Source organism: Pristis pectinata, chromosome 6, assembly GCF_009764475.1.
Source record: "Pristis pectinata isolate sPriPec2 chromosome 6, sPriPec2.1.pri, whole genome shotgun sequence".
NCBI lineage: Eukaryota > Metazoa > Chordata > Chondrichthyes > Rhinopristiformes > Pristidae > Pristis > Pristis pectinata.
In genome coordinates, this window is record NC_067410.1 from 5,453,277 (window position 1) to 5,465,867 (window position 12,591).

The following is a 12,591-nucleotide window of genomic DNA, read 5'->3' on the forward strand; positions in this document are numbered from 1 at the left end:
GAGCCCAGCCACCACTGATTGGACACAGCACTTGGACAGCTTGATGATACAGGACCTTTGGCCCAACTTGTCCATGCCAACCAAGGTACCCATCTAAGCTAGTCCCATTTGCCCGCATTTGACCCATATCCCTCTAAACCTTTCCTATCCATGTACTTATCCAAATGTCTCTTAAATGTTGTTATTGTACCTGCCTCTACCACTTCCTCTGGCATCTCGTTCCATATACCCACCACCATCTGGCTGAAGAAGTTTCCCCTCAGTTCCCTTTTAAATCTCTCCCCTCTCACTTTAAATCTCTGCTCTCTAGTTTTTGATTCCCCAACCCTTGGAATTTCACCCTACGTAAACCCCTCATGATGTTATACACCTCTATACGATCACCCCTCAGTCTCCTGTGCTCCAAGGAATAAAGTCCAAGCCTGTATTAATGTTAAGACTCTCAGCAGTGTGGAGAATCAGAGAGCTTGGGGTCCGAGTCCATAGGACGCTCAAAGCAGCTGCACAGGTTGACTCTGTAGTTAAGAAGGCATATGGTGTATTGTCCTTCATCAATCGTGGAATTGAATTTAGGAGCCGAGAGGTAATGTTGCAGCTTTATAGGACACTGGTCAGACCCCACTTGGAGTACTGTGCTCAGTTCTGGTCGCCTCACTACAGGAAGGATGTGGAAGCCATAGAAAGGTGCAGAGGAGATTTACAAGGATGCTGCCTGGATTGCAGAGCATGCCTTATGAAAACAGGTTGAGTGAACTCGGCCTTTTCTCCTTGGAGCGACGGAGGATGAGGGGGGACCTGATAGAGGTGTATAAGATGATGAGAGGCATTGATCGTGTGGATAGTCAGGGGCTTTTCCCCAGGGCTGAAATGGTGGCCACAAGAGGACATAGGTTTAAGGTGCTGGGGAGCAGGTACAGAGATGTCAGGGGTAAGTTTTTTTACTCAGAGAGTGGTGAGTGCGTGGAATGGGCTGCCGGCAACGGTGGTAGAGGCTGATACGATAGGGTCTTTCAAGAGACTTTTGGGTAGGTACATGGAGCTTAGAAAAATAAGAGGGCTATGGGTAAGCCTAGTAATTTCTAAGGTAGGGACGTGTTCAGCACAACTTTGTGGGCCGAAGGGCCTGAATTGTGCTGTAAGTTTTCTATGTTTCTATGCCCAACCTCTCCCAAATAACTCAGTCCCTCAAGTCCTGGCAATATTCTCGGAAGTCTCCTTGCCCATCTGGTCCTGAGTACAACCAGCACTGTATGAGGGATGAGGGTGATGTTACAGCCAGAAGCTGAGACACTAGCTTGTTGTAATCTTTTCCTATCTGACAACAAGCTTATAGATATACTGGACGGGAAGGGGGATAGAGTCAGTCAGCATGGAAACAGGCCCTTCAGCCCACTGAAACTGTGCCGACTGTCAAGCACTCATTCACACCAATCCTCCTCTCATCCCATTTTATTCTCCCCACCTTCCCATCAACATCCCCCCCAGATTCTACCACTCACCCACACACTAGGGGCAATTTACAGTGGTCACTTAACCTCACGACCCGCAAGCCTTTGGGATGTGGGAGGGAGGAAACCCAGGCGGTCACAGGGAGAATGTGCAAATTCCACACACAGACAGCGCCTGGGGTCAGGATCAAACCTGGGTCTCTGGAGCTGTGAGGCAGCAGCTATACCAGCTGCACCACTCTGCTGCCCATTTGAACCGCAGGTCCCACCGTCCTTTCAGTGTTCCCCAACGCAGCCTGGGCTATCCCCTTGCGTTGCAGAGAGTCTCAGCTTGTCTTGATGACCACCAAGCTGTGTGGACCCTGCACTGGTCAGGGAGTTGGCCTCAGTACCGTTGGGCACGGGAACGTGGAGTTTCTTCCCCGTGTCCACTTTGGGAGAGTGATGGTTGGGTGAATTGCTGACTCGTCTCTGAGACTGAGGTTGTGAACTCAAGTCACCTCTCCTTCTCTGGAGCACTGAGCAAGGAGCTGATTGTACAGTGCCAGCACCAAGGGGGTGCCAAACTGCCAGAGGTGCTGTCTTTCCGGTGAGATGCAGAACCAAGGGTTGTGTATGAACGATCCTATGATTCATTTTCAAAGCAGGAGTGTTGGCTGTACTGTCACTGCCGATACTCACCCAACATCACACATCAGACTCTCGTCCCTGTCACACATGGGGGCTTTCCGTGCATAGAACAGGTGGGCACTTGGACCGGGAGCTGGCTGGCAACCGGTTCCCATGGAAACCGAAACCTCTCTCACCATGAAGTCGTAGAAAGGTCTGAACTGAATGATGAACCAATCCTAACGCCTGGGATTTCTTCCCTGACCCCCTTCTTCTCTCTGTCTGGATGTCTGTCTCTCGCATTCCCTCTCTCTCTCACTCTCCCTCTCTGTCTCTTTCACTCCCCCCCCCCTCACACACACTCTCTCTCTGTCAGCCTGTCTCTCTTGCTATGTTTGTGGTCTCTCTCTTTGTATGTCTCTATCTATCTGAATTCTCTCTCACTCTATGCGTCTTTCTCTATGTCTGCCTGTCTGTGTCACTCTCTCTTTGCCTGTCTATCTGTCTGCCTCTCTTTTTCTCCTCCTCCTTTCACTCCCCCTTCCCCTCTTTCTCCTCTTTACACCCTTTCTCTCCCTCTCCCTGCCTCCGCACCCACGTCTCCGGCACATCTGTCTCTTTCACCTTTGCAGATGTGATCCAATGTCACCTGGCTTGATTGTGAGTGCACCAGCAAGAAACTTCCTTAACTCATTAATTAATGGCTGCCTTAGTTGACTTAATATTCAGTAACTTAAACAAAAACAAACCCTAATGGTCTCAGAAGATTATAGTGAGGGTTCCATCGGTATCCCTGATCTGTGATTGGCTGAGATAGGATTCAGGCTCAGTGGGCTGAATTCAGTGACTCACATCTGGCTGATTTTGTTGGGATGTGAACAAGCCTTCCCAATCTCACTGAGCTCCTTCCTCGCAGTGCTCCTGTCGCTCTGGGTTATCTAGGCAGCAGCTGTTCTGCTGAGGGGAGTATTGCCCTGAGCCTGGAGATGACCGTCTCTCCCCCTGCTCAACAATCTGCTCCCGACACATCCTTCACAGGAACCTCAAGGAGCCTTCAAGCTGCCGAGCAAGGCCTTGGCTTGATTCGAAGCTGACTTTGAAAGATCGGGGTTTTGAGGGCGATGGGGAAGAGGAGTTGAGACCTGGGACATAACCAATATACCTGGAGAGGGTACAGAGAAGATTTACAAGGATGATTCCTGGAATGAAAGGGCTTACATACGATGAGCGTTTGTCGGCTCTTGGACTGTACTCACTGGGGTACAGAAGAGTGAGAGGGGACCTCATAGAAACATTTTGAATGTTGAAAGGACTGGACAGAGTAGATGTGGCTAAGTTGTTTCCCTTGGTGGGTGAATCCAGGACAAGAGGGCACAGTCTTAGAATTAGAGGGTACCTGTTTAGAACAGAAATGAAAAGAAATTTCTTTAGCCAGAGGGTCGTGGATTTATGGAATTTGTTGCCAGGTATAGCTGTGGAGGCCCAATCATTGGGGGCGCTTAAGGAGGAGATTGATAGGTATCTAATTAGTCAGGGTATCAAGGGATATGGGGAAAAGGCCAGGAAATGGGGCTAGATGGGAGAATAGTTTAGCTCATGCTGAGGTAGCGGAGCAGACTCGATGGGCCTAATGGCCTACTTCTGCTCCTTTGTCTTGTGATCTTGTGAACCATGTGGTGGGCCAGGCTCGAGGGGCCAAGTGGCCTACCCCTGCTGCGATTTTCTTGCGTCACGTGACAAATGAGGCTCCCTCATTAGATGTGACGGGCTGTGGCTCCCTCATACTTGTGGCTTTTTACAGTTAGACCCACACTCAGTTGCAATTCTGCAGGTGTTCGCAGTCTCTTGTGCCCGGCTCCCGCTCAATAAGGCTGGGTGGTGACCAGTGTTGAGCTTTTCAACTCTGGGGGGCATCTCAGACGGTGCCTGTCCCTTTCTACGGCTGTCGGAGTCAAGGTCAGGGAACAAGAACCATAAAAAATCAAAGGAAAGCAAGAGAAATTCACTTCTTTTAAATAAATCTTGTTAGTGTTTGAGGTGTGATGCAGGGGGAGTGAAGGGCGATCGAGAATTCCCAACCAGGAGTTTGACAACATTCTGCTAGAAATCCAAGAATGGGTGACTGTACTTGTAAAAGGGTGAGACGCAGAGAGATGGGAGCGGACAAGAGATCCAGCGGAGTCTGGAATGTTACACCAACGTAAAGCAAGGAGAAGACGCACAGGAAATCCACAAGAATGTGAAAACAGCCGTCACAACGGTGCGATGAACCACGGATAATTCTTATTTCCAAAAATATACCCGTGCGCATGAAATCTACAGTCGTTCAATTGGGACTTCATCTTCATTCGCCGTATTGAGTGAGAATATGTCAGCGTCAGTAGCATTCCCTGCTGAAACACTGCGCCAGTGAGATGTTTGAGGGGTGTTGCACAGTGCCCAGCCCTGATGGGTGGAGAGCATAGAGGTTGCATTGTGGTTAGGTCCTCGGACAAGCCCGATCCCCCACCTCAGAGCCACCTCTCAGCAAGGCAGATGTTAATGAGGGAATTCACCACCTACTTCACAGGGTCAGCAAGTTGTACAGCATAGAAACAGACCCTTCAGCCCGTCATTCCTATCTATACCGATCCCACTTGCCTGCATCAATTCCATATCCCTCTGTGCTCTGCTCATTCAAGTACCTGTCTGGATGCCTCTTAAATGTTGCTGTTCCTGCCTCCAGCACCTCCTTTGGCAGCTCATTCCAGACACCAACTAGTCTTTGCGTGAAAGATTTACCCCTCAGACCCCTTTAAACCTCCTGCCTCTCACCTTAAACTTATTTCCTCCAGTTTTAGACACCCCTACCATGGGAAACCGTTTCTGGCTATCTGTCCTATCTATACCTAGTCTAATAATTTTATATACCTCTTTCATGTCACCTCTCAGCCTCCTTTGCTCCAGGGAAAACAGTCCCAGCCTATCCAATCTCTCCCTCCAATCCAGGCAACATCCTTGTGAATCCCCTCTGCACCCTCTCTGGCTCAGTCACATCTTTCCTGTAGTGTGGTGACCAGATCTGCACACAGTACTCCAAGTGCGGCCTAACCAACGTGCTGTACAACTGTAACATGACGTCCCAACTCTTGACGGAGACACGGCTCTTGTACTCGATGCCTCGGCCAATGAAGGCAAGCGTGCCATACGCGTTCCTCACCACCTGTCCGCCTGTGTTGCCGCTTGTAATCTTGCGTCTCTCCGTTCAACAACACTCCCCGGGGCCCTGCCATTCACTGTGTATGTCATCCCTGGTTTAACTTCCCAAAATGCATCACTTCGCACTAGTCTAACTTAAATTCTATCTGCCGTACCTGTCCAAATGTTTTTTAAACTTTGTAATTGTACCTGTCTCTACAGCTCCCTCTGATAGTCCATTCCATACACTCACCACCCTCTGTATGAAAAAGTTGCCCCTCAGGTCCCCTATAAATCTTTTCCCTCTCACCTCAGACCTATGCCTTCTAGTTTCAGACTCCCCTACCCCGGGGGAAAAGACTGTGACCACCCACCTTATCCACACCTCTCAAGATTTTATGAACTTCTTTAAGGTCACCCCTCAGCCTCCTAGACTCCTGGGGGAAAATAGCAGCCTATCCAGTCTTTCCTTATCACTCAAGCCCTCCAGTCCCGGTTACGTCCTTGTGATATTGCTACCCCCCACCCCCACCCCCACCAGCAAGGGGGCTTGGGAAGCCTAACAGCGGGCTGGATGATGTCCCTTTCAGGGGAGTGGAGGGAAGGAGAGCAGGTGCTTCCTGTTTTGTGGCATTTTTGGGATGGATCCATGAAGTTCCAGTCCAGCCGGAGAGATAATAGAATTGGACAACATTCCCACACTTCTACCATCCCCTCTGGATGAGGATGGATTTTCCAATGGGAGTGGCTGCAGCATTGACTCTCTGAGTGCTGTCCTGGTGTTGTTCACATGCTTCAACTCCATCTATCCCGAGCAAGGGAAAAACTTTCAAACTTCTGCCCCGGCGTCACTTGGAGTTGCACATTTGGCCGAGGGCAGCACAAACCTGTCTCCTCCAACTGGGGTAAAGGCTGGAAGACTGGGCCACTTCGCAAAGTGGCTTGGTATTTGGTTTATTATTGTCACGTGTACCGAGATACAGTGAAAAGCTTTTGTTTACGTGCCATCCAGACAGATCATTCCGTACATAAGTACATTGAGGTAGTACTAAAGAGAAAACAGAATGCAAAATATGGTGTTAAAGTTACAGAGAATGTCCATGCAGGTAGACAAATAAGGTGCAAGGGCCACAACGAGCTAGATTGGGAGCTCAGGAGTTCATCTTTTAGTGTATGAGAGGTCCGTTCAAGAGTCTGATAACTGCGGGATAGAAGCTGTCCTTGAGCCTGGTGGTATGTGCTTTCAGGCTTTTGTATCTTCTGCCTGACGGGAGAGGGGAGAAGAGAGAATGACCGGGTGAGAGGGGTCCTTGATTATGTTGGGGGCTTTCCCAAGGCAGCATGAAGTGTAGACAGAGTCAATGGAGAGGAGGCTGGTTTGTGTGATGGACTGGGCTGTGTCCACAACTCTCTGCAATTGTGTTTATAAGAATTTGCCATCACATCAGTTGAGATTCAAGGGGAGGGTGGAAGTGAGGGGTGTTAGATATAACTTTTGAGAACGTTGGAGTTTATGGGGGAAGGGCGGGAAAATTGAGCCAAGAGTGGACTCCATTGCAGGGCTAGCACAGGTGTCAGAACAATGGGCCAAATGGCCCCCTTCTGTGATTGTAAACGGAGAGAAGAGAGGCTTGCATTCCAGCAGCTCCTTGGGCCTTGTCGAACCTCTTTCCAGCCAGTGTTGTACCTTACGGCCAGTGCAGGAGGCACATCGGCTGATGTGTGCACAGCAAGATCCCACAAAATTTGGACTAAGTGAAGCTGCTCATAATTGTGTTGTGGATGTCAAAAGGCTGTCGGTCATGATAGGGTGGGATTTTGATCATCCTGTTTTGAGGGGAGAATAACCAGGTAATGGGGGTCGAACCCTTACTTTTCAAAGTTGTGTTGTGGGATCTTGTACACATACCAGATGGGGACTCGCATTAACATCTCATCCCAAAGAAAGGCTCCTCTGGCAGTGTAGCCTCACTTCAGCACTACGCTCCAGAGTCGTGCTAAAGACTCCATCATAGGACTTGGCCGCACAATCTTTGGTTACCGTCTGTGCAGAACTGATGGCCTCTGGGTTTGATCTTCACTTCACAAATCCTTGCTTAAATACGCATTTTCTATTTTAATTCTAATCAATCACTAGGATGTTGCCTGGATTAGAGAGTTTTAGTTGGACAAACTTGGGTTGTTCTCTCTGGAGCGGTGGAGGCTGAGGGGAGACCTGATAGAAGTTGATAAAATTATGAGAGGGATAGATAGACAGTCAGTATCTTTTCCCCAGGGTTGAAATGCCTAATACTAGGGGGCATGCATCTGAGGTGAGAGGGGGGTAATATCACAGGAAATGTGTGGGGCAAGTGTTTTACACCGAGTGGTGGGTACCTGGAATGCGCTGTCAGGGGTGGAGCTGGAGGCAGATACGATAGAGGGGTTTAAGACTCTCGTAGATAGGCACATGGATGTGCAGGGAAAGGATGGATCTGGATATTGTGTAGAGTGAAGGGATTAGTTTAGTTCGGCACAACATTGTGGGCTGAAGGGCCTGTTCCTGTGCTGTACTGTTTGATGTTCTGTGAGAGGGAGGAATAGATAGAGTAGATATTCAGAGGAGACACAAGAGACCGCAGACGCTGGAATCTGGAGCAACAAACAATCTGCTGGAGAGATTCAGTGGGTTGAGCAGCATCTGTGGGGGGGGAAGGAATTGTCGACGTTTTGGGTTTAAACCCTGCATCAGACAGAGTCTTTTTCCCAGTGTAGAAATGCCAAATACTGGAGGGCAGAGCCTTGAGGTGAGAGGGGGGATGTTCAAAGGAGATTTACAAGGCAAGTATTTTACACAGAGAGTGGTGGGTGCCTGGACTGCACTGTCAGGGGAGGTGTTGGAAGCATACATGACAGTAACATTTAAGAAGCATTTAGACAGATAAAGAGGGGAGGTTGTGTTATAAGACCACAATATATAGGATCAGAATTAGGCCATTCAGCCTATCGAGTCTGCCCCTCCATTAAATCATTGCTGATTTTTTTTTGCAACCCCATTCTCCTGCCTTCTCCCTGTAACCTTTAACCCCCTTTCCAATCAAGAACCTATCAATCTCTGCCCAGTGACTTGGCCTCCACAGCCCTCTTGTGGTAACTAATTCCACAGATTCACCACCCTCCGGATGAAGAAATTCCTCCTCATCTTAGTTCTGAAGGGACTTCCCCTTATTCTGAGGTTGTGCCCTCGGATCCTGGACTCTCCCACTGATGGAAACATCCTCTCCACATCCACTCTATCCAGGCCTTTCAATATCCGGTAGGTTTCAGTGAGACCTCCCTCCCCTCATCCTTCTCAATTCCATCGAGTACAGGCCTCATACATTAACCCTTTCATTCCTGGGATCATTCTTGTGAACCTCCTCTGGACCCTCTCCAGGGCCAGCACATCCTTCCTCAGATAGTGGGCCCAAAATTGCTCACAATACCCCAAATGCGGTCTGACCAACACCTTATAAAGCCTCAGCAGTACATCCTTGCTTTTATGTTCTAGTCCTCTTGATATGAATGCTAACATTGCATTTGCCTGACCTGTTTCTGCATTTGCATTTGCATTGATTTTTTCAACTGATTGGCAAAATGTCAGAACGTGACTAACAGGAGGTGGGAGGCTTCAGAAAGGTGCATTGATTGATGGGGATCTCTCTTCTCTTCACAGGACTGCCCGCAGATCCTGCCCTCCACGGAGATCTTCATCCCGGTGGGGGTGGTGAAGCCAATCACGCTGGCTGCCAAGAACCTGCCCCAGCCTCAGTCAGGGCAACGGAGCTACGAGTGCATCTTCAACATTCAGGGGACCGTGCACCGTGTGCCGGCTCTACGGTTCAACAGCACCAGGGTGCAGTGCCAGAACACCTCGGTAGGGAAACGGGGGGCAGCCCTGCCCAGCTCGGGTTCTGTCTGTGTGTGGGCGGTCTGTACCTCGGTCAGAGCCCGTCTGTCTGGCTGTGAGGCTGTTTACGTTTCTGCCCGTTGCAAAGAAATGGTCGGGATGAGCATGCTGGGTCCCCGTGGCCTCTTCCTGTGCTGCATGACCTAAACAGAGAGGTAGTGAGGGAAGGGGCGAGGAAGGGGAAGAGAGAGAGAGAGGGGAGGGAGGGAAAGAGGTGGGAAGGGAAAGGGGAGAGAGAGGAAGGGGAGAGAAGGTGAGGGGGGGGACAGAAGGGGGAGGGGGCATAGAGAAGCAGGAGAAAGGGGGGAGAGAGGAAAGGGGTAAAGAAAGGGGGTAGAGAGTTGGAGAGGGAAAGAAAAGCGGGGGGGGAAGGAGGCCTTTCAGCCCTCTGCATGGCCAATCTGCGTTGGCCCAGGATGCCCCATGGAGCTCGCAACTGTTGTCACCACTGGAATGAAGGGGAAACGTGGCACTCAGTTTCTGCACAGCAAGAGCCCAAGGCTGCAGTGTGGTGATGGACAGATAACCGGGCTTTGGAGGTGTTGCTTGAAGGGTAAAGGTCGGCCAGGGTGCGGGTGAGAATCCCCTCCCCAAAACACACACACACACACACACACACACACACACACACACATATGTATACACACACACACACACACACACACACACACAATCACATGAGCACACATGTACATAAACACGCACACACATACACTCAGAGTGTCACGTGCCACACCTATGCGCACACAAACCAACCAATACACACAGATATACACACACACAGACACACACACAGACACACACACACACACACACACACACACACACACACACACACACACACACACACCTACCCACCCTACACTCTGTTCTCCAAGACAGTAACACCTCATCTGACAGACTGTGTCTCCCGGAGTGAGGTGAAGCTCAGCCATGATCTGATTGAACAGAGGGCTAGGACTGAGGGGCAGAACGTCCTTCTGTCCACACACTGCGTGCTGGAGGACAACGCTGGAACAGCCCCGGATGTGGTACCATCCTCCATCGAGGAGCACTAACAGCCTTGGTTCCCAAAGGGAGAGAGTTTGGGGAGATGAGGTGCGTGGGGTGCAGGTCGAGTTTCAGGGACGGTGGCCGGAAACAATTAGATCTCAGTGGCACTGATCACTGGACGTGTCCTGTGCCAGGGGTCACCACCAAGTTGTCTCGTTACAAGCTGGTGGAAGTAGACTGGTCCAGGACACACCATCCTCCTGGATACTGGGCTCCGAACCCGCTCCGACGCTCCCAGTCTTGCTGTTTCTCCTCACCTTCCCACCCAGTCAGACTCAGCACCACAGTCGCTGCGCTGCACCAGTCACAAAGAGCGAACACCAGCGGTTGCAACACCAGCGTCCTCGCCACTTCCGGCTGGTCTGACAAAGAGAAGCCAATCGCTCTTCCGAGCAAGAACTGGCAGGGAGTGGAGTCAACAATGATGCAGTGTTGACAGGAACAAAGAGCTCGCTGTGGAATTCATGTGGTTATGTCTTATCAAGATATCCAGAGTTAATGATTGGGTTCCTGCAGTGCCCTCAGCACAATGCGACACTAGTTGGCATTTACTATGTGGGGGTGGCGGTGAGGGATTGTTTCTTTGAGTTGATCTCTGTACAATACAGGCGGCTGATCGCCCCCCTTACACAATAATGTACTGCTACTTCAATGGCGCTTTAGAAAGAGTTTGTGTCTGCATATCTCTTCCCCAAATAACGACGGAGCCTGTTGTCAGCAGGCCATTTATTGAGCAACACAAAACCGTCTGAATCTCCTCATGTTATCTGTTTCTGCAGCTTATCAAACTGCTCAGTGTAAGAAGTGAGTACATTCATATTTGTTGCTGGATTAGTGACTGGAGGTTCATTGTCTCCTCCCGATGTGGATGCTGACCCGCGGGGTCTTGACAGGTCAAACGTGACGCGAGTCAGTCAGCGATCAGAGAGTGAGGCAGAGCTCCTGGAAGACCCCGTGATGTGTGGGTGGGCTACCGGGGAGGTGGAGGGGTCGGGTGGACCCAATCAGTGGGGTCAGCGGCGGACCAGCGAGAGGTCCTAAGTGAACGGGTCCGACACTCTGCCCCATTGCTCACGGGTCCGTGTGAGTGGGCAGGGGGTCCTGGAAAACTAGGATCCTCTCTTGTATCCCCAGTGCAGTCCCGAGGGAGTGCGGCACTGAAGGTACCAACCTTCAGAGATGTTGGTGAGAAAGTGTGCTCTTCACCTTCTGTCTCAGATAGAAGGTGAGGAGCATGCAGCCATGGTTTAGCAAGGCAGAGTGGTTGTTCCTGGTGCACTGGGAAGATGATTGACTATGGCTGGGACACAATAGAACAGAGAACAGTACAGCACAGGAACAGGCCCTTTGGCCCACAATGTTGTGTGGAACTAATTAAGCTAATGACAACTAATCTCTTCTGTCTGCACAGGATTCATATCCCTCCATTCCCTATGTATCCATGTGCCTATCTAAGAGCCTCTTAAATGCCTCTATTGTATCTGCCTCCACCCCCACCCCTGGCAGCTTATTCCAGGCACCCACCACTCTCTGTGTAAAAACCCTGCCCCGCACATCTCCTTCGAACTTTCCCCCCTCTCACCTTACGTAATTAGACATTTTGACCCAGGGAAAAAGATACCGGCTGTCTACTTCATCTATGCCTCTCGTGATTTTAAAAAATTCTATCAGGTCTCCCCTCAGCCTCCGCTGCTCCAGGGAAAACAACCCCAGTTTGTCCAACTTGGCCCTCTAATCTAGTCAGCATCCTGGTAAACCTCTTCTACACCCTCTCCAAAGCCTCTACATCATTCCTGTAATGGGGAGACCAGAATTGAATGCAATACTCCAGATATGGCCGAACCAGAGTTTTATAAGGCTGCAGCGTAACTTCCTGGCTCTTGAACTCAGTGCATTGACTAATAGAGGCAGGCATGCCATAAGCCGCCTTAACTACCCTGTCAACTTGTGTAGCCACTTTCAGGAAGCTATGGACTTGGACCCCAAGATCTGTCTGTAAATCAATGCTGTTAAGGGTGCGTGTGAGTGGCCATTAGCTGTGTACTTTCCCTTTACATTTGATCTCCCAATATCATATAGCCTTAGATCTCAAGAGTCATAGAATATGGAGACAGGCCTTCGGCCCACTGAGTCTGTGCCGACCCTCGTGGTCACATCCAATGAGCAAAAACAGGGCTGGGATTTGGAGCCTTCCTATGCTACTGCGGACTCAGGACTGCTCCAGGGTCACAACCTAGACTTGAACCCATGGACTCTGGTGGGCTGCAGAGAAGTGAAGCAGCTCGGGCCTACATTCCCTGGAGTTCAGAAGAATGACAGGGTGGACGATTTCACTATTGGGAGAATCTCGAATGAGGGAAACCAGTTACAAGAGTT

General features: G+C 50.2%; 1 protein-coding gene across 1 annotated transcript in view; it reads left to right on the forward strand.

Moving 5' to 3' along the window:
• Positions 1–12,591, forward strand: part of LOC127572138 (plexin-A1-like) — a 456,000-nt gene that overhangs the window by 286,332 nt on the left and 157,077 nt on the right. Inside the window, 1 exon segment of the mRNA XM_052019089.1 lies at positions 8,929–9,129. Within this exon segment, the coding sequence (XP_051875049.1) occupies positions 8,929–9,129 (201 nt within the window).